The 26,224-nt window shown below is 36.1% G+C and overlaps 2 protein-coding genes across 2 annotated transcripts; both read right to left on the bottom strand.

The window, feature by feature from the left end:
- Window positions 1-10,536: 10,536 nt before the first annotated feature.
- LOC136844018 (SCAN domain-containing protein 3-like) lies at window positions 10,537-12,148 on the bottom strand. The gene is made up of 2 exons (XM_067113030.1): window positions 11,618-12,148; window positions 10,537-11,202 (listed from the first exon to the last, which is right to left on the bottom strand). Exons 1-2 carry the CDS (start codon window positions 12,146-12,148, stop codon window positions 10,537-10,539), a joined length of 1,197 nt encoding a protein of 398 aa, XP_066969131.1.
- An 842-nt stretch (window positions 12,149-12,990) lies between these two features.
- Window positions 12,991-25,392, bottom strand: LOC136843685 (GEL complex subunit OPTI). Its single transcript, XM_067112248.1, has 4 exons — window positions 25,167-25,392; window positions 21,010-21,113; window positions 19,873-20,002; window positions 12,991-16,028 (listed from the first exon to the last, which is right to left on the bottom strand). The coding sequence occupies exons 1-4, from the start codon at window positions 25,272-25,274 to the stop codon at window positions 15,987-15,989; spliced, it is 384 nt and encodes a 127-aa protein (XP_066968349.1). The 5' UTR covers window positions 25,275-25,392; the 3' UTR covers window positions 12,991-15,986.
- Window positions 25,393-26,224: the final 832 nt, after the last annotated feature.

Below are 26,224 nucleotides of genomic sequence, written 5' to 3'. Positions count from 1 at the left end.
TCAACAGAGACTACATTGTGCGCAACTATAAATGATATGGTAAAAATAATGGCAAACGAAAAATGTGGCATCCTGGTTATGCTTGACCTAAGTGCAGCATTTGACACAGTTGACCACGATCTGCTGCTTGAAGAGCAGAGAGCAGTAGGCATCGAAGATGTACACAAATGGTACAAAAGCTACTTAGAAAACAGGAAGGTTACAGTGGTTATATTAAATGTGAAATCGGAAAAGAAAGGCCTAACAAAAGGAGTACCCAAAGGCAACGTTCTGGGTCCGCTGCTACTTAGCATTTACACAATTGAACTACCTAGAATTCTAAATAAGCACAAGGTTAAGTATAAACTGTATGCTGATGTTAGTTCAATTTTCCTGTCGAAACGGTAGAAGACGCCATTAGTAAAATTGATGCAGTAAAGAAAGATATAAAAAAATGGATGTGGGCGAAGAAATTGAAACTTAATGAAGACAAAACTGAATTATGCTATTTGGATCTGACATTGCACTACGAAAATATGAACACTTCAAAAGAATAACTATTGGTTCGTCAACAATAAATACTGTAGCAGCAATGAGGAACTTAGGAGTATTTGTTGATAATAAATTGTCGACGAAGAACCATGTATTGCATATTATGAAAACATGTAACTATCATATTTGAAACATTGCATTTATTAGAAAATACCTACGCGAAGATACTCTGAAAAAAGCAGTTGGCAACCAAATATTTTCGAGGCTTGACTACTGCAACGTTATATACTACGGTCTCCCTAACTACCTACTAAGAAAATTGTAAAGAGTAGGCCTACAAAACAGAGCCGCCAGATTAATAAAAGGACTACGTTCCCGCAATAATATAACCCCAGCACTAATTGAGCTACATTGGCTCCCTGTAAAAGCAAGAATAGAACATAAAATACTTCTTACAGTCTTTAAAGCACTAAAATATGGTGAACCAACATACTTGAGAAACTGCTTAAGCTTCTTTAGACCTGAAATGAATATTGTAATCAGACATGCAAGTGAAGTATATATAGGCTATTTGAACCTAGAATAAATTTTAAGTCAGACGAGAGAGCATTTGTACGTTGCGCACCAAGGCCTCCTGAAGTGAAGATCATACAAGAAAGCAAATTTTAAAGAGAGCTAAAGACTCTCCTATTCTGCAGGAGCTATGATACTGTACAAGGGCCCGCCAGCAAGGGAATCATCCCTGTGGAGGGCTGTACATGAAACCAAACAAAGTAAACAAATTATATATATATATATATATATATATATATATATATATATATATATATATATATATATACGATATATATATATATATATATATATATATATATATATATATATATATATATATATATATATATATATATATATATATATATATGTATGTGTGTGTGTGTGTGTGTGTTATAAGCTGAGGCAGCTAAAAATTTTATTTCTACACAAATATAAATTCCTTACGCAACTAATGTCGGACCTGGTGCCATATCAGACCAAACGAGGAAGGGAACAACGGGCACAAATCCGCACCGCTGGTGACATGTCCCAGTTCCGTGTCACTCCGAGTCATGAAGGAACGAATGAGTGAGACAGGACATGCTGAGGACAAGGCAATAAAAAGTGGGGGTGTTGACACCGCCTCCAACGCGCGAAGTAACTCGAACTTACCTAATAATAATCATCATAAATGGCTCCACCTATCAAATCTAATGCCCTAAATTGACGGAAAGCTCATTTGGAGTAACAGATCGAAGAGAAGTAGCAGAAGACCTAACCAGTTACTAAATGGGTAAGCAGACAAGACATGCATCTCGTTAACTTTTTTTTTTTTTTACTATAGTTGTTTCTATAATAGTTGTTTCTATAATCTAACAAGATCTCTCCGTCAATGCTCAGTTACAGTACCGCACTGTGTTTAAATACAATTCATATAGTTACCCAATCATAACTTTTCCCTCAGCAAAACATATCATGAGGGTAATAAAACTAGAATAATGTCTGTTAAGACAACTCTTACCTTACAGGATCGTACCGAACGAATATTCAAAACAAAAAAAAACCGAGTGCATCTGCTAATCTCTTACCGAAACCAGCGATAGAAGTAGACTGCTGGCTACGCAGGGTTGCCAGGTCTGTCCTTTTATGGACAGTCTGTCCTCTTTGAAACCCGCCTGTCATTTATTTTTGAAGAAAAAAAGGACAGTCAAAAACTGTCCTTTTCTGTCACTTTTTCACTTCCTCTTATATCTCTATTCCCAAGTCTTATCAGTTACATGTTATCACAAATGTTAATTACAATAATTATAAAATTCATCAGAAATATAAATACATCATCCCATTCAACTAATGCTACCATGAATTAACAGTTCAATACGTCAGTCACCATATTTGCTAAACACGTACCACTTTGAACGTTAACAACTTGCAGTCATTGTAATGGTTGTCAGACTTGGCGTCGCCTCGGTGAGGCGCCTCCAGCCCGCTCCCCCCCCGTCAGTTACTTTTGGTCCTCAGACGAGAAACTCCGATTCTAGGTGATTGCTGTGCATATCCGTGAATTCTGTAAGTGTTATTCTTGTGATGATATCATCTTGTGTTGTGGTATGTTCTGTAATGTTAATTATAATTATGAAAATGGTCTGTGTTATGTTCATATTTATCCTTGATTATTACAGATCGTATTGAAAGTATCAACTGGGTCTAGGCTAATTCAAGCTTGAAGATATAACCTAGGCTATAGCCTTTCGTATTTTAAATATGAGTAAGTGGTGCAATCGTTACAATGATGCTAGGCATTATAAGAAGGAGTGGGAAGAAACATTTAAATGGTTTTCCTATATTGACAATTCCTGCTATTGCAAGTGGAGCAAGAGTTCCCTTTCTAAGATGCGCAAATCTGGTTTTGAGCAACATGAGAAGACCACAAAGCACAAGAAAGCAGTGGAATCAGTTTCAAATTCCCGCTGGATAACAGACACTTTTAAGGGAAATACTGTAAACTTTAGTAAGGAACCGAAAGAATTTGAGATCAAATTCAGTGTTTCAATACACATATATATATATATATATATATATATATATATATATATATATATATATATATATATATATATATATACATGACTGTCCTTTTTTTATCTCAAATGTCCTATTTCAAATGACTACTGTCCATTTTTGTGCTCAAACATCTGGCAACCCTGTGGCTACGGGTGTTTGTTGCTAGTTTGTACCTTTTGGTCCCCTGATGCCAGGTGGGGAGGGGACCATGTGGGAAGTAGATGGATAGAGGAAGAATATTCATAGAAAACAGTGTTCTCGTTTTTTGTTCCAATCTGTCAACACCCGCTGGCGCGGAAGTAAAAGCTATATAATTGAGAGATAAGGTTCATTTAAAAAATGTAATAACAGGCTTATTCGCCAACAGCTGAGGATTAGGCTAATTGCCTTCATCAGTCTACCTGCCCAACTGTAATGGTACGGCAACAGTACAGTACTAGCCAAGGCCCGGTGCTAGTAGTAGTCCAGTAGTAGATTTCTAGGAGTGTTAATTCCTTTTGGAATTTATTACCATGCTCAACACAGCTCTGTAAGAGCCGAATCACACAAGCTCTTAATGACACCATTTAAATTTCCTCCACTGAGATTCCACTAAGAAAAATTACCATAAATTATTTGACATCAGGCAGCACTTTTCATTGAACTGTACTTATAAAGTAATAAATAACAATCTTTTGTTTTTTGGCAAGTCTTCTTTTATAAAATTTGTTATTAAACATTAACATCATTCTTTAATAGTAGGAAATACAAGAATGATAATAGGAATATGATATAGGCCACCATATTTGTAGATTTTCGTGGAGAAACGATAATTTTAAAGCTATCATACGATAATCTGGTCGGAGAAATATGACAGCACTGCAGCAAGGCTTCCGAAATGTGGAATTTTCGAGTATTTCATCTTGTATATACCTATATATGCAATGACATATATAGAAGAAAAGGTCCAGTTTTGGGAAAAACGACCTCCCCATAAAAAACTCTGGGTACGGGCCTGAAAATATGAGTAAGAATATCATATGAGTAGGCTAGCATGTAGATCGAGGGGTCGCAACTTGGTCGTTGGGGGTGGGGCAGCCAAAGCCTACTTTTAATCCATTACCATATTTTGTACTTGAAAATATTTTTCATGTGTTTTAATGTTTACTTTAAACGTTTCTGGCTTTTATTTCTTTCGCTGTAGTTTTATATATTACCCGCACGACTTCCACAAGCACCGTGTTCAATCAAGACCACCGAGTTCAATACCAGCCCCACTAGAATGAACGATAAAATATATAGAACAGATGGTAGCCTAAATATCTCGGTAACAGCAAATTTGCGACACATTTGAGTATGAGCTTCGTACTACCCTAACTAAATCAAGGAGACTTAAGACCACAGCATAAAAATTCCAATATCAAATAGTAGTTGAAAGTAAATACCACGGTAGGTAAAGATACGAGGGGACGGTTGCACAAACTATCTTTTATCAATAATTTTTTTTTGGTTAAATAATATAGAAAGGCATATGTGGTGCAGCACAGGTGAGATAATTTGAGAAATTTACCAACATAATGAGAAGTATAACGTTTTTTGTTTGCATTTTTAATTCGTCTCCGAGGAGCTGGCACTGAATACCGTGCCTCATGGAGCTTCCGCCATGTTTAGTACCATCCCTTAAGGTGTGAACATTAGAAAATAAAAATGACAGAAAATTTCTCAGCTTATCTCACCTGTACTGCATTAGTCTACATAAACCCTTTTCTGTAGGCTATTGGTTAGCCAAAACATTATATTCATAAACGATAGTTTCGTGTGGCCGTTTCATTTTACCTAAATTAATACCACGTAAGGTACAGACAGGTCTGGTTGGGTTGCATTCCCTCTGAAATACCTACAACAGTCAAAGGGAACCCTAGGGCCATACCACTTGACCCCTCTATCTACGCTGACCCGTAAAAGTGACCTTAAAAAATACCACTGAGCTAGTCTTAAGAGTTCCAAAAGGTCTCAAAAACTTTAATATTGGCTTAAGTAGCCTTTAGGCCTAAGCTTGGGCCACCTTGATTCCTTAACCCTTTGCCAAATGAATCATCATCTAAACAGGGGTAGACGTGATCTGAAGCCTACAAAGCTTAACATTACTAAATTAATTATCCACTACTAAAAAGACTTACCTTGAGAAAGATGATGGTAAAACTAAGCCAGAGCTTCTCATTGGGTATTACTTTGGAAATTGATATTTCCTATTGTATTTTGGTGGCTTATTAAGAATTTACTGTTATTTTTTGTCGGTCGACTGTAATTAACCTCAGAAGTTGTACACTGGCCATGTTGCAATGCTATTGCACATGCACAGTGTTATAGGGGAGCTCTTGGTGAAAAATGGAGTTTCTTTCACTGGGGAGTTCGCAAACTTTGCACTCCAACTCAGCAACATGGCCTGCGGGGTTAGGTTAAGTTATGGTACATTAGGTTAGTATATTTTTTTATAATAGGTTTCCTTAGTAAGAAATACAATGATGGTAGAACTAAGCAAGAGCTCTGCATCGGGGTATTACTTTGAAAATTGATGTTTCCTTTAGTATTTTGGTTGCTTATTAAGTAGAAATACTGACATATCATCTTGCTTAGCTCTAACCCCTTTCTTAAACATATGGCTCCCTGATGACTTGCAAATGCGTGGAACCATTCCATAAGCGCAACATGGCAGTCTGGTCTTTCTCCCATCTTTTTCCCAAAACCCTGCATACCCAAAGGGTCCCCAACCATGTTGGGTAGATATGGGGTTAATAATAATTGACCAACAATAAACAACACCACCTCCCTCATCAGCAACACTAAAAGTATACGAAAAATCAATTTCCAAGGTAATAGTCCTCTTGGAGTACTTACTTCCATGGAGGGATTGGCTAAGGAAACCTATTATACTGTAAAAGGAACTATACTAACCTAACGTACCCTAGCCTAGGAGGCCATGCTGCTTATTCGGGGGCACAACCCGCCCCATCGTGACGGACACTCCACTTTTCACCAAAAGCCCCCTATAACACTGCATGTTCACGATTGCATTCCAGGATGGCCAACTTACAACTTCTGAGGTTAATTGCAGTCGACGGACAATAAATAACAGCAAATTCTTAATAAGAAACCAAAATACCATAGGAAAAATCAATTTCCAAAGTAATACCCAGTGCGGTGCTCTTGCTTAGTTCTTCCATCATGGTATTTTTCACCAAAACCTTTCATATAACACTGCGCATGCACGATCACACTCCAGGATGATCAACATACAACTGAGGTTAATTATGGTCGACTGGCAAAAAATAACGGCAAATTCTTAATAAGCAACCAAAATACTAGAGGAATAATCAATTTCCAAAGTAATATCCGATGCAGAGCTCTTGATTTGTTCTACCGATATGTCTAATTGTAGACTAATTCACCTGTTAATGCAGTTACTGTACACATGAAAATACTCTGCTGTAGTTTCCATTTTCGAAGTGCGTGGAGTCGACCTAAGAGTCTGTGATGTCAGTCTGGGGTTGAGATTGTTTTGGTTGCACTCTCTATGGTATTAGTATTATTACTAATTGTATGTGTAGTAATCTGTTTCGAAAAATTACTCTGAATTTACAGTAAAAATCATAAGAACAAACATGAAGACAAAAAAAATGGAACAGAGTGAGAAATATGTTGGTCAGAACCATTTCTGTAACCAGCTTTCAATCACTGCAACGTATCAGCAGAATTTGAAGGCCGTCCTCAGGATTTACATTCCCACTTTCTTATGCCCATAAGACCTACATTATATTTTAATGGAATAGAATTTAGGTCAGAAGCCAAGCGCTGGGACCTACGAGGTCATTCAGCGCTTATAGGGAAATTGAAAGTTTAAAGTCCTGAGGGATATAACAGGAGGGAAACCTCGCAGTTGTACTAAGAAACAATTGTTTGGAGCAGGAGGGTAGCAATATGGAAGAGAATATGAATGGAGGTACAGTAAAAGGAATGAAAGCGGTTGCAGCTAGGGGCCATAGGGACGCTGCAAAGAACCTTCGCAATGCCTTCGGTACACCATTTGGGGTGCGCTACACTACATTTTAATGAACTCGCATCTCAAAAGGACATCCTATTGGGGTAAAGCAACATAAATTCGATTGTTTTATGATAATGAAATCCAGCCTATCCCTGGCAATATATTGGGTCAGCACTTAATTGGAACTGTTAGGTCAAATGATGTTAGGCTCTTTTGGTATTGCAGACTGTCTTCAGCCATGCTACTTAACTTATGGGAGTTACTGGTGGGAAACGAAACTTGAATCAAAGGTAATTAATCCAAAAAACCCTATGGATTACATTAAGGTACTGAGATATATCTGTCATCTTGAGATATGAGAATGCAATTAGAATCTAAAGCTTTTATCCAAGAAGCCCAATGAATTACATTATGGTTCCGAGACATTTTTGTCCTCATGAGATGTGAAAATGTGATTAAAATCTACAGCAGCTTAACAATAAATGTAAAAACTTTTCGCACCCACATCTAGCCAGAATTATGTAAAAAAAAATAATCAAGAAACTACTGTATTACTATATTAAGCTTAGAAAGATTCTCTTTCTCTCAGGTAGCAATGTAGAATCTGTTACAGAACTAAGTCCTCTATTTATTTACTGGCCAGCAATCCTTGGGTATCTCAGTATTTTCTTTCTTGCAATGTACACCCACTATAGCCTTTCAATTTTTCTTGGCCGTTGATTACTGTCAATAAATAGTTTTACCTAACCATTGAGTTAACATTCCTAACTCTCACTGGGCTGGCCAGAAGGATTTGTACCAGATAAATATTTTCTCATTTTATGGATTAGAATGTTAAAATTCAGTGACAAAAAATAAAAAATTAAAAAATTGCGATGAAAATGTCTTTAGCCCATACAGGGGTATTGCCATCAGTGTCCCTTTGCCCCTAGCTGCAACCCCTATTATTCCTTTTACTGTACCTCTGTTCATAATCTCTCTCTTCCATCATACTTTCCTACCTCTCCTAACAACTGTTTCAGTGCATCTGCAAGGTTTTCCTTCTGTTACACCTTTCAAACCTTTTCATTAGTCCCAGTGCTTGACCTTTGGCCTAAATTTCACATTCAAAATATCTTTAGGGGACATGAATATGAACGGAGGTGAAATAAAAGGAATGAAAGGAGTTGCTGCTGAGGGCTGAAAGGACACTGCAAAGAACTTCAAGTACTGTAATGCCTACAGTACACAGTGTGAGGTGCACTGTACGCACTATTCCCCCTACTCGGCACAATTGCATATGTTTAACTGCAATTATGTTCTTTCGCGATTGCATTCTAGGAATGAACCACTTGGGTTACTCACCAAAGCATCAAACACCCATGGATCAGAGAAACGTGACCAACTTGAAGTCTTTATGCAATTACATGTGTGGTACCTTATGAAATTAAATGAGCCACAGTCCAACTGTGGATATGTAGTACAGTGCAGGTAGTAGGCCTACTTTGTTTCAACTTATCATTAGATTATGGGCCAGTCCAAGCCTTCTTTGGGCAAGCAACTTACAGGAAGAATTTCATTTGGAGACCCAAAACCTTGATACTGCCAACACTATAATCTACTGTCAGTGCTTATTATTCACACACACAATGACAGTGTTCATTACATCATACCAATGTAAGCCTGGCATGACTGTACTTATCTATGAATAAGGTACACAACTTACAATTGTGTAGTGATAATTTGCATTACAGCACTTTTAATGTTCAAAATGATACTGTGTTGAATTAAGGTCAAGCACTGGGCCTATGACATCAATCAGTGCTGACATGGAAATTGACAGTAAAAGGTTTGGAAGGTGTAACAGGAGGAAAACCTCGCAGTTGCACTATGAATCAATTGTTAGGAGAGGGTGGAAAGTAAGATGGAGGAAAGAGAATATAAAAGGAGGTACAGTACAGTAGAGAACATGAAAGAAGGTACAGTAAAAGGAACAAAAGGTGTTGCAGCTAGGGACCGAAGGCACGCTGCAAAGAACCTTAAGTAATGCCTACAGTGCACCACATGAGGTGCACTGACAGCACTAACCCCCTATGGGGAAAATGATACTGTAATACCAAGTGGAATATAGACCATAGTGCACTGAAAAGTAACACAGATGAAAAGATTAAGAATTCACAAGTAAAAAGTTAACTGATTTGATTAGTTTTGAGTCATAACATAAAATGCAAAGAAGTGCAGTACAACCAACTACCTTAGTATACCTTAATCTGCACCTACCCCATTAAAGCATATTTAAAATCATGAAGAACAAATATACAAAAGGTTCAGAAAACCTAAGAAAAAATCCAAAATAAATGACTTTAAATGAAATATTTACTATTTCCATTAACTTTTCATTAGTTCTCAGGGGGTGTTACATGGGCACTTACTTCACTTATGCATTCACCACCCTGGCATACATATTCCACATATCCTGGCACTGATATTCAAGATGATGGATTTGGAGATAGTCAGAAATCACTAACGTTCAATATGGCTATAGTATTTGCAGCTTTAGCTGCTTTATCAGCATTCTAAGTTTCCTTAATGTCTAAGCAATCAGCAATCCATCACAGTTCAACATTCATACTACCTTCAAATTGATTTGATGTGAGCTGTTGACCAAAAGGATTTTTATGATGATAATTTTGGTCTGCAAAAGCACTTCTATATCTGCCAAAAATTAAAAATTTCTGAAGTGGTATGTTTTTAATAATCTTAACTGCTGACCATACAACAGACAATTCTGTAGTGAAAACAGACACATGATTAGGTAGAGGCAATTTACTTTTCGATTAAAAGATATTGCAACTACTGTAATCCAACACCATATGTACAGCAGATCTGGAACCTTCCACATAAATTGTGTTGTGTGAGCCTTTACATCTTATGTTCTATTACACGTTGCTCAAGATGGTCTAGGGGAATGGTTCCCAACTTTTTAGTCCCGTTCCCCCTTTTCCAGTCACTTTTTCACCTGTGGACCCCTACAACGAAATGGGTTAAGCCAGCAAAATTAATAAAAGATTTTTCTGCAATAATGAATATATTCATGTAAAATGCCTTGCATTGTTATGCTGATTAAGCTGTAGGCCTATTTATATGAAATCAGAAAACATTCCGTTCAGCACTTTTTTTTATTTAAGTAAAATACATAGAAAAATTTTATGTTAATGTTGTTATAGTTGTAGGTATTGTCCGCAAAAACTGTCTTTATAATACTTGCCCTATTTTTGAGCTTGCAAGCACATGTATGAATAAAGAAAATCACAAAACCTGTATGAATCAAACACATGTATGAATAAACCACATGTATGAATAAATGTATGAATACACCACATGTATGAATAAAACACCAAAAAATCACAAAAACAGCAGTGAATGAAACTTTTCGTTGGTTGCAAAAAAATGTCACTTTATATTTCTCAATGGGACTTTTGTGGTTGTTTTTGAGCAACCAGCTCATGAATCCTTGGCTCAGTGGCAGCCAGTGCACATCTCAAGTCATCTTCCACAGATAGCTTGTTCCTTGATTTTGTTTTTATTGCAAGTAATGAAGAAAACCCACTTTCGCACAGGTAGGTTGAAGCAAAAGGCAAAAGAACTCGAACTGCCAGATCACTTATTTTTGGATATGATTCCATCATTGAACACCAGAAGCTAGACAAGGAGTTTGACGGGAACACATTCTTGGCTGTTGAATCGTGGATAAGCTCAATGAACTCTCCTTGTGCGTCTTCTAACACATCATCAACCTGACATAAGAACGGATTTTTTGCTAATCCAGCATGCTGAGGGCTTAAGTCAGGAAAGTAACAGCGAAATTCATCATCTAGCTGAGACAAGTGATCCATGATTTCCTTGGACAAGGTGCTTGAAAGCTGACCATCAGCAAGAACTTCATTCAACGATGGAAACATCATAAATTTTCCTACACTCACTCTCTTCTTACACAGCTCCAATTTGGCCAAAAGTGCATGTATTGAGTCACAGTGGCTGAGCAAGTTTGAATCCTTTCCTTGGAGTCTCAAGTTCAGCTGGTTGAAGATTTCAAATATGTCCACAAGATAAGCAAGGTGGAGCTCAGTGTTCTGATTTCAATATCTCCAACAGGTCACATTTTTCTGTACATCAAGAAAACATTTCAACTTCCTGGCGAAAGAGTGAAGAAGCGGGACAAAAATCTCCCTGCAGACAACCACTTGACGGATGTATAAAAGAGCAAGGAACTATGTTCGGATTCCATGTCATGACACAGTTGCTGGAACAGTCTCGTGCTGAGGGCAGAGTTTTCCACATAGTTCACGACCTTGACAATACCAGTGAAAATTGTGAGAAGCCCAGAAGGAAGTGATTTAGAAGCCAGAGCCTCCCGATGAATGAAGCAGTGCACACCAACTGCATTTGGTGCTTTGGATTTTACTTTTGCTTGGAAACCCGACCTCGACCCAAGCATGGCTGGAGCTCCATCAGTTGTGATTCCAACAAGATTATTCCAACTCAAACCATGCTCGTCAACTTGTCAAAAAACGATGACACAGCATTCATCACATCAGTGGCCGTACTTGACGTTTCAAGATTTTGACAGCAAAGAAATTCCTCCTTGATTATGGCTTTGAACAGGTATCGGCAGTATACCAACAGCTGGCACGCCATTGCTACATCAGTGGATTCATCGGCCTGTATAGCAAAAATGGGGGATGCTTTTATCTCTTCAATAATTTGATCTTTCACATCACCTGACATGTCCCCGATTATTCGCTGGATAGTATTATTCGAAAGAGATACATCACTTAGTTTCTGTGCTGCTTCTACTCCATGAACCAGTCTAACCATTTCTTTTGCACAAGGTAGGATCAATTCTTCAGCAATTGTGTGTGGTTTTTTCTTCCGTGCTACTAAATAAGCCACTCTGTATGATGCTTCCACGATGTTCCCTCTTTTCTCTTGGAAGCTACCAGTCGCATCAAGTTTTTGCCTCTTCAGTTCATCAGCTTTCCTCTTGAAAAAATCCTTTTCCTTCCTAGCGATTTTCATTTATATAAGCATCTTCCCTGTATAATAGCTGCAATAACTGTATTACTATAAATAGAAATATGAATTAATTATTGCACTTGCTATTGCCATAATAAAATAAAGGTTATTAATTTTCTCTCTCTTATTCATATGTCACGTATATTCATGACACTCGTCATTTCAGAAGGCAATAAATCTTCCTGTCATCTCTATGGACCCCTTGAAATTCTTTCATGGACCCATTGGGGTCCATGGACCCCTGGTTGGGAACCACTGGTCTAGGGTATATAAATAACTTTTGCATAAAAGGTACATGTGCATACTAATCCACACCTGACAAATAATCCAAGGAGGGTGAGCTCTAGTAATAGCGGAAACAAGTTGAATCTAACCTTGAACATGGACACTCCACTTAATTTCCTGTAGTTTAAATGACTACTACTTGTACTACATACTTCATTATTTCCAAGGTACCAGTGAGCTAGAAAATAGCAAACTGTATTTAGCCAATTCATGCAATTGATTGCTTTCATGAACATGCAAGCAAACCTATGCGATTGATTGCTTTCATGAACATGCAAGCAAACCTTTAAGTGTCTGCCTAATTTACTAAACACTAAAGGAAAAAGTTTAAAGAGAGTAATATCAAATTTGAAACATTCTTCCAATGACAGAACATAAGCTTCTGTATTAAATATTAACCAGCTGTGTATGTTTATTAACCTACCCACAGACTGGGTCACTTCTCAATAATCCAATATATTTGTGACTGATGACCAGACAATTACTGGGCATAATACAATACTAACACTGTTCACATTTCTGGAATTCTAAGGGAAAGTACAAAGATAAGAAAACAAATGCAGTTATTTTATTTTATTCAATAAAAATTTATAGAAAGATTAAAATAATTGAAAGAAAAGAATCAAAGACAAAAGACAGTAAAGAAAGGTATCATACACACATACCTAAATAACAATCACAATATTACCATGTCCTTACATGCTGGCAACTACAGTTCTTTCTCTGAAAGTTTTGCAATGGAAACCTCATCTAAACTTATAAATTTTCAATGCTTAAATACAGTAGTCTTAAAATCCTCAGAGAATACAAGAGTTCAAATATTCAACTAATGACCCAGCAGTCTCTTGCAGACATGGGATACAGTTGTATAACAGTAACTAAAATTTCACACACCAGAACCTCCACGTACAACTGAGCATATTCTTGTCTAATCTGCAACACAGTCTACAAATAATGTCATTTATAATGCCTTTCAAATAATAAGCAGTTGAGAGATAGAGAAAAATGACCTTAAATCACCCAAAACTGATGAAATGACTTCAATGTTATTCACCTGAAACTGAAATAGCAACAATATGCTATACAATACACACTGGAGGGAGTGAAAATTTAGCAGCTATAGTAATACAACTGTATTGTTGACAATATATTCCATGTAATCACTTCCTAGCCTTTAAAATTAATTTCAGGAACTACTAACTTGTATGAAAGATGGAAGGAGAGGTTGAGTCCAGCACTGTCCTTTGAGAATATCAGGTTGGTAAGAATAAGGGGAAAAGAACCATGAGTCATGTTAGAAAATCCTAACAAATACTTTTTATTTCAAGGTATAACACACAGTAGCCCCTGGATGGAGTAGTTGTCAAATACTTCCACATAGGGTATTCCTCTCTATACTGATCATCTTTGCCTGGAAGCACCTGGAAACTAAGCCATGTCTTGAGGCTGTGGCCTTTGTCTTACATTAAGATACAAACCCTCTACATCTATCTGGATTGAAAGGAGTGATGCTCATCTTACAGATGCAAAGAATATAAACAAAATTACAGGTTTTTGTACATTCTGGTGAACCGAGTTCAGAGAAAAATGCAATCTCATTGTCAATACCTAATTGTTATCAACCTGATGTACAGCAACAGGAAAATAAATAACTGCTTGAAAAACTGAAGACCTTTTCACTTAAAACAGATGTAACCACCCATGAATAAAACCATATTCACATAACTACAACATTATGCTGCCCTGTGCACCAGAACACAAGATATAATCCAAACCCCAAAAATACTTGATATATATGTTAGTACACTAAACCAAAATTTTTAAATTCTTCGACTTCTTGTTGTCAAAGAATGCATGTTTTACAAATTAACATAAAGCTGAAGGTAAACATTCCAAGAACCCAAAAGAATCATTTAAGTAAGAGCCATACACAAGAACCCAAAAGAATCATTTAAGTAGGAGCCATACAGCATGAGAGAAAAAATCTCTTCCAGACTACACAACCAAATCCGAATTCTGTGCAATGGATTTGAGAAAACTTATGGCTCCTTGCATAAAAGAAAAACTGGAGAAGTTGAGGCACTGGTGACCAAATTTCATTTCAAGAGAAAAATAAAACTGCTATAAATTTCTTTTACCTGCAACAACAAGCAATCTAAGTATAATGTACAGTGACTGCTACATTACTAATACTGACTTTGTTTTCATCTAATGACTGATGCAAGGAGAGGGAATCAATATAATTTACTCGAGTCGTCATAACAATTTATTCTACTTTAGCATTTTCCATGATATTTTGTACCCTTAAAACAGGATTTGGTCTAATTTTCCACAATATTTACCAGTGCTTGTCTGCTATGAGTGCCATATTAAAATTTGAGTACAGTATCACAAATGTTCAATCAAAAGAGTATTGGCATGATGGCTTCTTAAAATGTTTCCATTTTCCCTCCCCTTACAGCAAAGAGAATTTAAATGTTCCTAATACATGATGTGAGGAGTTTTTGATTGAAACGAAAGCTTTTTGTCATACAGTAAAATGAAAACTTTTTGTCATAAAGTACAAGTACAAATCTAGTCTGATAACATTTGTGTTTCTTTGGCACCTGCAAGTGGACAATTTACTGCAAAAAAGAGAATCTTAAAGATGACTCAGATAATAACTGGCTGCTTATAGACTTGCATTGACAATAAAGAAATTTGAAAACACACGATAATTTCATGAAAAGAGGAAACTAGACCACTTACCAAATTCTTACGTCAACATTCGTTAAAAGCAAAGTTTCCAAATGTTCATTTTAACAACCAGTAAAAACAAGACTATAGCCTATTTCACACACATATATCACCAAACATGTCCTTTCAGCTTGCTCAAGAAAAACAATTTTAGTTATGTTAAAAATTGCAATGCAAATCTATATGGGCTATTGATTTTTAAATCAAGAATTCATTGTAAAAAAAACAGCATACCCTTCGTTTTTCAAAAAATAAGTACAAGTTATGTGAAGAAAAGTTTTGAAAAGGGCATACTGCTTCACAAATTTGCCTAAGAAACACTTACTACTAGATTTTACTACTTAAATATGAGTTGTTCCCGAAGAGTCAATGCTGTATATATTATGACAGAAACACCTATGTCATAATTATACAGTAATCTTTCCACATTTTGTAATTTAATAAGACCTTTGTTTCCCTAAAAATAACAGGAGCAAAACTAAACAATTGAAGGTAAAGCATGTGGACCGACATAACCAGTACATTATCCATTTTCTCTAAACACTAATTATAAAATTATATTTGCCCTCTTTAATAGTATACAAAGCATTTACAAACCTTGATACATAAAATAGACCTGTCTAAATCAAACTGTTAGTTTTCAAGTAACAGGTGTATTCTTTTAAAAATACAAAATACGATTAACAAAACGAAGGCATAACTGGTGGGAGATGTAACTTTATACAGACGTAAGATCAAGACATTTGGACAACAATGAGATGAAAATGAATTTACAATAATTGATATTACCACAGCCTGAAGTCTTCTCTGCTTTGGATCGTCAGTCATAATGCAAACCTGAGTAGAGTATAATCCACATCACCTGTCAAGACAATTAAAATGCAGGTATCAAACTGGGGTATGATGAGACAAAGTGGTACCTCAACCTAACTGACAGCTGAATAGCCTGCCCCTCCTGAGAAGTAATGAAATCTTTAAGTAGTGAAGATTTAAATATAACCTACACAATACCCTGGAACCACCTCACATACCTTAATAGAGTACAGTACAGCAATTGTTTATAAAGTAATTATATCCCAGCCTAATGAGTATTTTATAAATGTCACTCAATTTAAAATATCAATTTACTTGAATTATAATTACTTGCTCCTTAAAATACAGTACTGCAAAGAATTCACAAGTAACTGAAAGAGGTTACTGAAAAAAATTATAAGACAGTCATGAGGAATCTAAAGCACAATTTAATATACAGCAGTTTAATGAGATGCAAACATTGAGACTGCACAAGATTTTTATACAGCAAGACTAACAGACCCAGTAAAACACTTGATAAGTCATGCAAGGACCAAAGATGAAGATCATAGCCACATAAGTCACAAGATTAATCATAATGTTCCCAATAGCCCTTATCCTTGTGGAAGCCATGCTGGTTAAACTCAGGATGTTTAGGGAATTGGAATATAAAATTAAGGCCAAGTGCTAGACTTATGAGGTTATTCAGCACCTAATGTTAAAACAATTGTTAAGAGAGAGTGGAAAGTAAGATGGAAAAAGAGAATATGAACAGAGGTATAATAAAAGGAATGAAAGGGGTTGCAGCTTAGGGCCAAAGGGACACTGCAAAGAACCCCAAGTAATTCCTACAGTGCAAAATGTGAGGTGCACTGATGGCACTACACCCCTCAGGGGAGGATGTTTATGGAAGTGGGCCTAGAGTGAAGTTTTGAAAACTAGCAACTGCACAGGATGGTGCCTAAATGAGATGGAAGTTGTCTATCGTTCTTGAGGGAGCTCAATGAGTGGGTGTTCCAAGAGCAGATGAATTACAGGAATTAAGACATAGTCAAAGGCACCTCTTGTTTAGTGGGAATATGTGATGTAGCCACATAGTTTAAAATATGAATGAGCAGAAAATTATTTAACTCTCCTATTCCAAATATTTAAGCTGTAAAATTCTTTAAAAAAATTCACAACGAAGTTTAGTTTATGAAGTCATTCAGCAGCTAATTCCCATTTTTCTGATGGAATTGAACATTCCTTTACACAACGTTAATGTCATTTAAAAATACTTGTAACATGCACATATTAATACAAGGTCAAGAAAATATTTGTACAATATGTTAATTGTCCTTGCCTTGGTGAAAGCTGGACATATAAATATGTTGTTAAAATTAGTGACTAAGCATCCTTGTTTTCTCAAAGAAGGTTTTTCAGGTTTTATTTCAAAATCTTCAGCTTTACCCTGACTTTAAAAAGTTCAAAATTTTTCCTTTGTAAATCTAGGAGGGATAAAATAGAATTTTAAAAAATATGATTAAAATTGCCATTGACATAGTTTCCTTCAATAAATCAAAATTAATTTGACATTGATACTGCATATCAAAAAAATTTCATGATATAAATTTTATTGTTGTTCCTTAAAATACAGCATAAATGACTTCATGGCCCTGAGTTCTACAACTTTGCCATCTTCCTATTCTTGCTTACTGAATCGAACATAAAAATTTTTATGATAAAGTTTATTTTTTAACTACTAACCTCTCTATTATGGAAGCTTATTTCCTGTGTCAGGTGGGAGGACAATAAGAGTGTGAAAAGTAAAAAATTAGCCGGATCGTTTAGTGTGAACTGTCTCTTGACCCATCCCTTTCAGGTGGTTTTAGCGCCTATAGTTTTCCATTCAGTTTTTCCTTCTGTCCACATGAGTGGGGAAGTGGGAGGTGGGGGGAGTGATAGGGGAAGTGGGAGGTGGGGGGAGTGATACATCATAGAGTGGTAATGATAAGTCTTAAAAAAAGATTTATTATAAAAATTTTTAATTTTGAAATGAATCTTACCACTCTATTATGATAACTGATTCCTGCATTGAGCAAAGGAGGTGGGAAAGGTGTGAGGACAAACTTAATAACCCCCAAAATTCCACCAGGAATAACACACTAATTACCTAATGATTAGCATCCTTCTGCTGGCACTGTTGCCAAGCAAAGACTAATTCACTAGGTAGCAATGCTGGAAGTTCTTTGCTGGGATGCCACTCACACTCTGATGCAAGTGGGACACAAGGCCTTGAGCAATGAATGGTTCAAAGTAAACAATCCTATTAATTTTTACTTTTCACACTCTATCGTCCTCCTGCCTGACGTGGGAAATACAGCTATCATAATACAGAGGTAAGATTCATTTCAAAAATAAAATTTAGGCTAAAGGCCAATTGCTGGGACCTATGAGGTCATTCAGCAATAAAAGGCAAATTGTGAGTAAATAGGTTTTAAAGGTGTAATAGGAGGAAAACCTCACAGCTGCATTCAGAAACAATTCTTAGGAGGGGGTGTAAGTAAGATGGAAGAAAGAGAATATGAACAGAGGTACAGTAAAAGGAAAGAAAGGGTTTGCAGCTAGGGGCCAAAGAGACTCTCCAAAGAACTTAAAGTAATGCCTACAGTGCACTGCAAGAACTTTCAATAAAACCATTTAGTCAGCTCCCATCATGGTGGCATTACTACAGAAATTTGCCAAGTGAACATAAAGAATAGAATACTGCAGAATTTAGGCAAAAGGCCAAGCACTGGTCATTTTGGAAGACAGAATCTGGTCCTCCTTGCTCAGTTGGTATGCCACAATGTTTATTTTTCCTGACACAAACTGGGGCAACAGAAGGAAATTCCTTTCCTCTGAGAAAGTGAGAATGCAACTTGAAACTAAATGTAAAACTATCGACACACAAACCACCCAAAAGGGATGGGTCAATAAATGGTTCAAACTAAACAACCCTATTAATTTTTTACTTTTTGAACTCTATCGTCCTCCCGCCTGATGCGGGAAATACAGCTATCATAATAGAGAGGTCAGATTCATTTCAGAAATAAAATTTAGGCCTAAGGCCAATTGCTGGGACCTATGAGGTCATTCAGCACTAAAAGGCAAACTGCGAGTAAATAGGTTTTAAAGGTGTAATAGGAGGAAAACCTTATATCTGCAGTCTGAAACAATTCTTAGGAGAGATGTAAGATGGAAGAAAGAGAATGTGAATGGAGGTACAGTAAAAGGAATGAAAGGGGTTGCAGCTAGGGGCCAAAGAGACTCTGCAAAGAATTTCAAGTAATGCCTACAGTGCACTGCATGCACTTTCAAGAAAACCATTTAGTCAGCTCCCATCACAGTGGCATTATTACAGAAATTTGCCAAGTGAACATAAAGAATAGAACACTATAGAATTTAGGCCAAAGGCCAAGCACTGGAGGTGCAGTAAAAGGAATAAAATGGGTTGCAGCTAGGGGCCAAAGGGATGCTGCAAAGACCCTTAAGTAATGACTACAATGCACAGCATGAGGTGCACTGACAGTCCTGCCCCCCTACGGAGAAGTGAAAGTAAAGTTTTAAAAAGTACTGTAATGCTTAAATTGTTATTAAGCTATGCATATGAACAGTTTACTTGGATAAACTCTTCTATTAGATTTTTAAGATTTCTATTTTCCTTTTGGATGTCATTCTAATAGTTTATATATATTTTCAATTAAAAGCCTTTGTATCAACACTGCAAAAATTTAATGGTGAACCTACTACACACATAATGACATAAGAAAATAATTTCATATCAATGACAATCCTAGGTATGACAGTCGACAAATCAACTAGTGATTAGTCATTGGGAAAGATGATACATATTCAATGTACGCTTTACCTAGTGAAGACGGATATCAACTCACCAAAAAGCCTGCAAACGATGTGACAAATCCTTCTTTCGTTAATTCCCACATTCCTCCAAATTCCTCTTCGTCAATGCCTTGGAAACTTGAAGCATAAAAGTATATAACTGCTGCATTGATTACACAAAATCTGGAAAAAACAGTATCATTGTAGTCTATCACACTATGATAATATTAGTCATCAAGCAACAATCTCCAGTAACTTACTTTCTGGCAATTAAATTTTGAAATTCCTTTGTTCTTATTACCACCTTTCTAAGAGACATTCCATTATTATATATTGTACATCTAAACAATTTGTGATTGCAACTAACTGCATGAGAGAGAGAGAGAGAGAGAGAGAGAGAGAGAGAGAGAGAGAGAGAGAGAGAGAGAGAGAGAGAGAGAGAGAGAGAGAGAGAGGTAGGTTCTTTTTAAATCAATTATGTTAAAACATTACTTAAGCTCTTTTACATTTCCAAATCCCAGTTGACCAGATATTATTTACATACATAACAATTATCTACAAATTCCATTCTTTCAGTGTTTATGACTTTTAAATAGGAGGTAAATTTTAATATCCAATTCTGTGTTCTGACCCTTTCTGACTTTCAAATTTAGTTTAATTTCTCATTCATACCTTTCTACCTTTGAGTCTGAAACAACCTGTTACTGTAATGTGTAAAAATGCTATAAGGCAAATGCTGCAAAGTATCATTTTTACAAGCTAAATGAATAGGGGGCATGGTTAATTTCTTCAACCTTCAATTCTTGTGAAATTTAGACATTTCTCATGTTATTAAAAAAAAATTAATGGACTGTCCAAAACAATTAAATACATGAAAAACAGTAAAAGGTGTAAAAAAATAACTTACGATATAAGCAAGGTTAATTGTGCATATTTACAATAAACAGAATGATAACTTGACACAAAAGGCAATAAAATTAGCATTATATAATACTTTAAAAAATGTATGGTGATACCAACCATACCACAGGTAGGTAAACCATACTACAGGTACACTTTAAAATATATTTTTAGTCATACAGAACAACTATTTCAATTATATTTTTCCACAATAGTACTGAGATGCAAAGATAAAACTTAACAAAACTAAAATCTTCTAAACACAACTGAATGAAAGATGATCCACTCACAAGAAGAGCCCAATGAAGCCCTTCAGAGGTATGAAGCCCCACACAAGCCCTAGCACGAGCCCAAGCACCTGTCGACCCCAGTATATTACATCCAAAAACTCATCCTGTGGAGAAAAAGAAATTTTCTACATTTCAGTTTGTAACATTTAAAGAATTACTCTTGAGAAATGTAAAGCAAAAAAATTATACCATATACACAGAAATAATCAACAAATGAATACATCAATCACTTTATGCAAAAGACATTTAAACAACAAACACTGCTTTGGAAACCAGCAACCATTTACAAGGTTTGTATCTTCATATTTTCTACTGTACCAAGGATTTTCATACATGAGATATGGAAAAATTTCCTATGACAATTCATGCGCTTGTAAGAGCCTTTCAAAGTAATGACAAAAACCTTTTACTGTATAGATGACCATAATTCATTCATTTACTTAATAGCTCTGACTTTCTTCAAGTACTTAACATTGTATATATATCAGAATACACTTTTTAGTTTAAAAAATTAGGAGGAATAAGGGAATATGTGAAGGTATGCCAATCCATTTCCATATGACTTTTTGGGTACCATGCAATTCAATCCTGCATGTTAATAACCTCAAACCATGTGTAAATTGGACCAGCATGTATAGCAGTTGGAATAATTCAGTACAATCTTAGGCAAATTTTTCTAAAGTTTTATTTTTTGCTTTTCTGTGTTAGCTTTACAGTGTGATCTGAAATAGCAAGAAAACTTACCAATGAGCAACTGAACCTCCAGAGTATACTGTACTGTAGAAAATCTATGCAACCCTCAACTAAGTCAACTGACCGTGGGTCAATGTTTAATTTAATGTGTCTGCCTTGATGCCAAAACAAAATACTGTACCAAATTTAACCCCAACACCACACACGACCTTGAATTTGTTCAACTGAACTAGAGTCAAGGTTAAGATGCACCTGACTTGATCTGGATACAGCACAAATTCTAACATAGTACAGTACCATGAAAGCATACACTAAACCATAGGTAGCTAAACTTGCATTGTTGAAAAATACGAAAAAAAAGTAGAGAAAATTAATACTATGACACTCAAATAATGATACTGTACTAATTAAAATCACAAGGTAAGTTGATCTTTCTTTTGCCTATTGTTACCCTAACTTAACAAACTGCAAGCTATTTTAGGTCACATTACTATAGGGTTTAGCAGAAAAAAGTAACATGTTATAAGCTGCTGATCCTTGAAAGGCAGTTTTTTTTTTTTATATAGTTTTTGATGTTTCCAACCATTCTGACATTCACTTCTGTGGCATTCTTTGAGAACTCATGATTCCCCATCTAACTACTTCCAACCCTGTTGAATACTGTACTGGCCATTGCATCCCCAATGAAAGCTATACAGTATATATCTGAATGGTCACTCCAGTTAGGTAAGACCTGGCATTACATGGTAGGCTAGGTTAGCTATGGAATGTTAGGATGTATCCATGTAAACACCCCTGCCAAAGGTTAAGGGAAATCCTAAGGGAGGCAAAGTCCCCAAGCCAGACAGGACTCAGGATCATACTACTGTATATCAAGAAAGGTTAGGCTAGGATGCACACCTCTGAATACCATTGCCATATGCTGTACAGGTATTTCACCAAAGTTTCAGGGGTAGGGGGTCAAGTAGAGTGAAGCTCCCTGTCCAGGTGGGACCAGCACTGTAGGTTAGGGAAAGTTGGGATTTGTTTCCATGTCAATACCATTCCCACATTTCATTCGCTCAGGTCTGTTTTCATTACTTAAAAACTCCGATTTCCCACTGAAGTCCCACAAAATGTTAGAAGATGGGAGGCATGGAGTTGCATAATAAGCCAGTGAATCTAATGAAAGTAGTGTCACAGTAGTTGAAAAAAAAAAAATCACTCAAATTCTATTGTAAAAGCATTTCCATACTGAATTGAATTGAGGGCAACCTGGACAATTTTACAGAAGTTACTATTTAGCCAAAGGAGGGGATCCACAACCAGATAGGTCACAGTGACCAAAGTTACGTTAGTGTGTACAGTTCACATTCTTTTCTTTTCAATTTTCTCCAGCTTGCATTTTACTGTGCCCTTTCTCCTCTTGATCCTGTACTTAATTATTGTTGGTTTGGTAAAGAGGGGTCTTTACTAAAACTCTTATTTCTGACAGATTCACAGAATTCTCTGTTTATTTTAAAATCGATGAATTACAGTTTTTCAGATAGTATTTAATGTACAGTAATTCTGATTAGTTTGATATTCACTGCCAACAGAAAATGTTTGGTTAACCCTATACAATGCTCTGTATATCTAATCGTAATAAAGGGTCCACAGTATGACACCAAACTTTTTGGGTAAATGACATGAATAGGAAATGAATAAACATAAATGAAAAGCAAGGCCCTAAACAAACCCAACTCTTTTAACTTGACCTAACTAAGACATCTAGTCCTGCATGGATACTGGGGCTTCCCGTCACAAGCTCCACTCAACCTAACCTGACGGTTAAGGGTTCTGCATGGTCTCTCACTAAGGTTCACCTTTTGTTGGATAACTGAGAGTTTTAATAAGTCAAACAAACACATGTAATGAAATAAATTGTCATAATCACATAAAAACCATCTGAAAACCTAATTTCATGTGTTTGGAAGAATAATTTTCTTTAAAAATGGTAAAATAACTCACTTCATGACAATTAAAACACATCTTTTCCTTACTCCAGGAATGAATGAGTGGGAACAACTTTTCAAACCCAATTTCAGAATAACTGCAGTATAACAAAACAGAAATCTCTGGAAACGTTATGGTGACCTCATACTACACACTTAACAGGGCTGATAACACAAAAATGAATGAACAATATTAAGTAGCATAAAAGAAAAAGGAATATTTCATATCACGATGTGACTGTGAGTGCCCAACCATGCAGAGACTTAAGGAATGAGTAATTATGATCTATAAGGGGTAACAAAAATGGTTGCCAATTCTGAGCCACACATTTAAATGGGACCTCAGGCACATCAAAACATTTGTGTTCTCTGATTAAGTTTGCTGAGCATATGAACAATGTTAAACAGATCATCTAGGGTGCCTGGGGTAAAACTACTGTTCTAAGTAAGCATGTGGATAAATGACCCTTTGGTCTACATACTTATGATTTGGTTAAGTGTTTGGAAAACAGAGCCAGTCTTGGAGTGAGGGAAGAATGACAAAATGTATAACACAGTCATTCTGGTAACCCTAAGGCAGAGCTCCTCATGAAGATAATGTTTATTGATGAAATTTTTGGACTGAACAACACAGAAAAGGGTATAGGCTATATTGAAAAATCTACCAAATTAACATGAGAAATTTACCGTCTTTTGCTTGTCTCTACATAGAAAAGCTCTGCAGGATGCCATGTTTAATACCAGCCCCTCAGGGATTAACATATAAACAAAAGATGGTAAATTTATCACATAACACTATCTCGGTAAATTTCTCTAGTGATCTCACCCATATTAGTCTACATCACAAGCACACTTTTCTGTATTGTTCCATCAAAAAATGTCATTACACACTATATCTTCATGTGGTGCTCTTCCTTAAGAATTACCATCTTTTTTAATTGCTGTTCAGTAACAGCAGTAGAAAACTAAGTACACACTAAATTTTAGTGGCGTATCCCCTACAAAGGAAACATAACTTTACAATTTCCAAAATAATGATGACTGGAAAATCAATGTTAAACCTGTTGGGCATGCTGATAAGTTTTTACAATGGGCAAGATAAAATGAAAAGAACCAGATACGATGCTTCTTGGATAATCATTGGTAACTTTTATATAAAATTGAATGACTGCTATGCCCAGATCTATCCTAACCTATAATACCTTACCCCAGGATATATATTATGGCAAGTTAGGTATAGCCTTTCTACGTTGGTCGTAGCCTTGCTGGAAGGGTTCTTAAAGTTACAAGCTTTCTTCTTTCCTAGTTATAACTAACCAAAAGTATCTAACCCCATTTCAATTTGGCTAAACGCATCTAACTCTTTGTATGATTTAGGAACAGCACACTAAATATTAGCTTGGGTATAGTTAAGCCGGTACGGTTAGTATACTATTTCCAGCTTCAGATCAGCTGGGGTAAAATCAAACCAATTTGTTTCCATTTCCTCACCTTATCCGGCCACGGAGAGTTACTGGTAAACGCTCTAGTCATGACTGACGGTATATTCGAGCCCTTCGCCACTCCATTTTTCTCGGGTTTGGTCTTGGACGTGCTCATTTTAAGTAAGGGTGAGGAGAATTTCGAGGATTACCCGTGTTCTTCGCAAACGTGACGGCTGAATGACATTACGAGGAGCTTGGTAAACACTGGCAGGTCAGAGATGTGGGAGCGTTCTGTTTATTTATATCTGATGTATCTCCGTTAATTCCGCTATATTTCATATTTACGGAGGTTTTTGTTATTTAATATCATATATTAAATATTATAAAAACATATTATAATGATTCTGGTTAAGTTTATTCTACTTTTATGCCTTCTTGATTCTCGTGTGTGGGAGCGTTCTATGCACATATATTCAATAGTTCCATTATTTCCGCTATATTTCATATTTTTGGAAGTTTTTGTATGTATTATCATATATTAAATATTATAATGATATATCATAATGATTCTGGTTAAATTAATTCTATTTTCAAAGCTGGATTCTCTAGTTTTGGTAAACACTGGAAGGTCGCTTAACTTCTAGTACAGTCAGACGTGGCAACGTTCTGTGTACTAATATTTGATATATGTCCATTAATTCCGCTATATTTCAGCTTTGGAGAAGTTATTTTGTATGTATTATCATATATTATATATTAAAAAAATATATGATAATAATTTTTATTAAATTTATTGTATTATCATAGCTTCCGGATTCTCTAGTTTTGTGATTTTTCAGTTCTTCGGCTCATGTATTCTCTGTAATGCAAAGTAGGCTAGACTGACCAAAACACCGATAATTATTAATTTTGTTCTTGTACACAAATTAGAACGCTCAAAAATGTGTGAGTGATGAAGAAATTGCAAAGATCCATATACTCAATCAAGTCAGACGTGCTGGTCGGTGAGCAGGTCACCATGGTGACAACACAATGGAATCGAAATTAAATCCCAGGCGGGTATCAATTTATCATTCCTATTAGTTTATATAGGCCTTGCTTCATGCATCCGATGGACATAGTTTA

The sequence above is a fragment of the Macrobrachium rosenbergii genome, chromosome 12 (genome assembly GCF_040412425.1).
Source record: "Macrobrachium rosenbergii isolate ZJJX-2024 chromosome 12, ASM4041242v1, whole genome shotgun sequence".
In the NCBI taxonomy this organism is placed as follows: domain Eukaryota; kingdom Metazoa; phylum Arthropoda; class Malacostraca; order Decapoda; family Palaemonidae; genus Macrobrachium; species Macrobrachium rosenbergii.
The sequence above is the reverse complement of the archived record's forward strand: the minus strand, read 5'-3'. Positions and strand labels throughout refer to the sequence as shown.

Bases quoted from the DNA above. Each gene is read 5' to 3' on its own strand.
- LOC136844018 (XM_067113030.1), bottom strand. From the start codon at position 12,148: ATGAAAATCGCTAGGAAGGAAAAGGATTTTTTCAAGAGGAAAGCTGAT. The intron at 11,203-11,617 runs GTTTGAGTTGGA...TATTGAAATCAG, and splicing joins TTGACAAGTTGACGAGCATG to AACACTGAGCTCCACCTTGC.
- LOC136843685 (XM_067112248.1), bottom strand. From the start codon at position 25,274: ATGAGCACGTCCAAGACCAAACCCGAGAAAAATGGAGTGGCGAAGGGC. The intron at 20,003-21,009 runs GTGAGTGGATCA...TGTTTTTTCCAG, and splicing joins GGCTTCATTGGGCTCTTCTT to ATTTTGTGTAATCAATGCAG. The intron at 16,029-19,872 runs GTGAGTTGATAT...TTGTCTTGACAG, and splicing joins CATCGTTTGCAGGCTTTTTG to GTGATGTGGATTATACTCTA.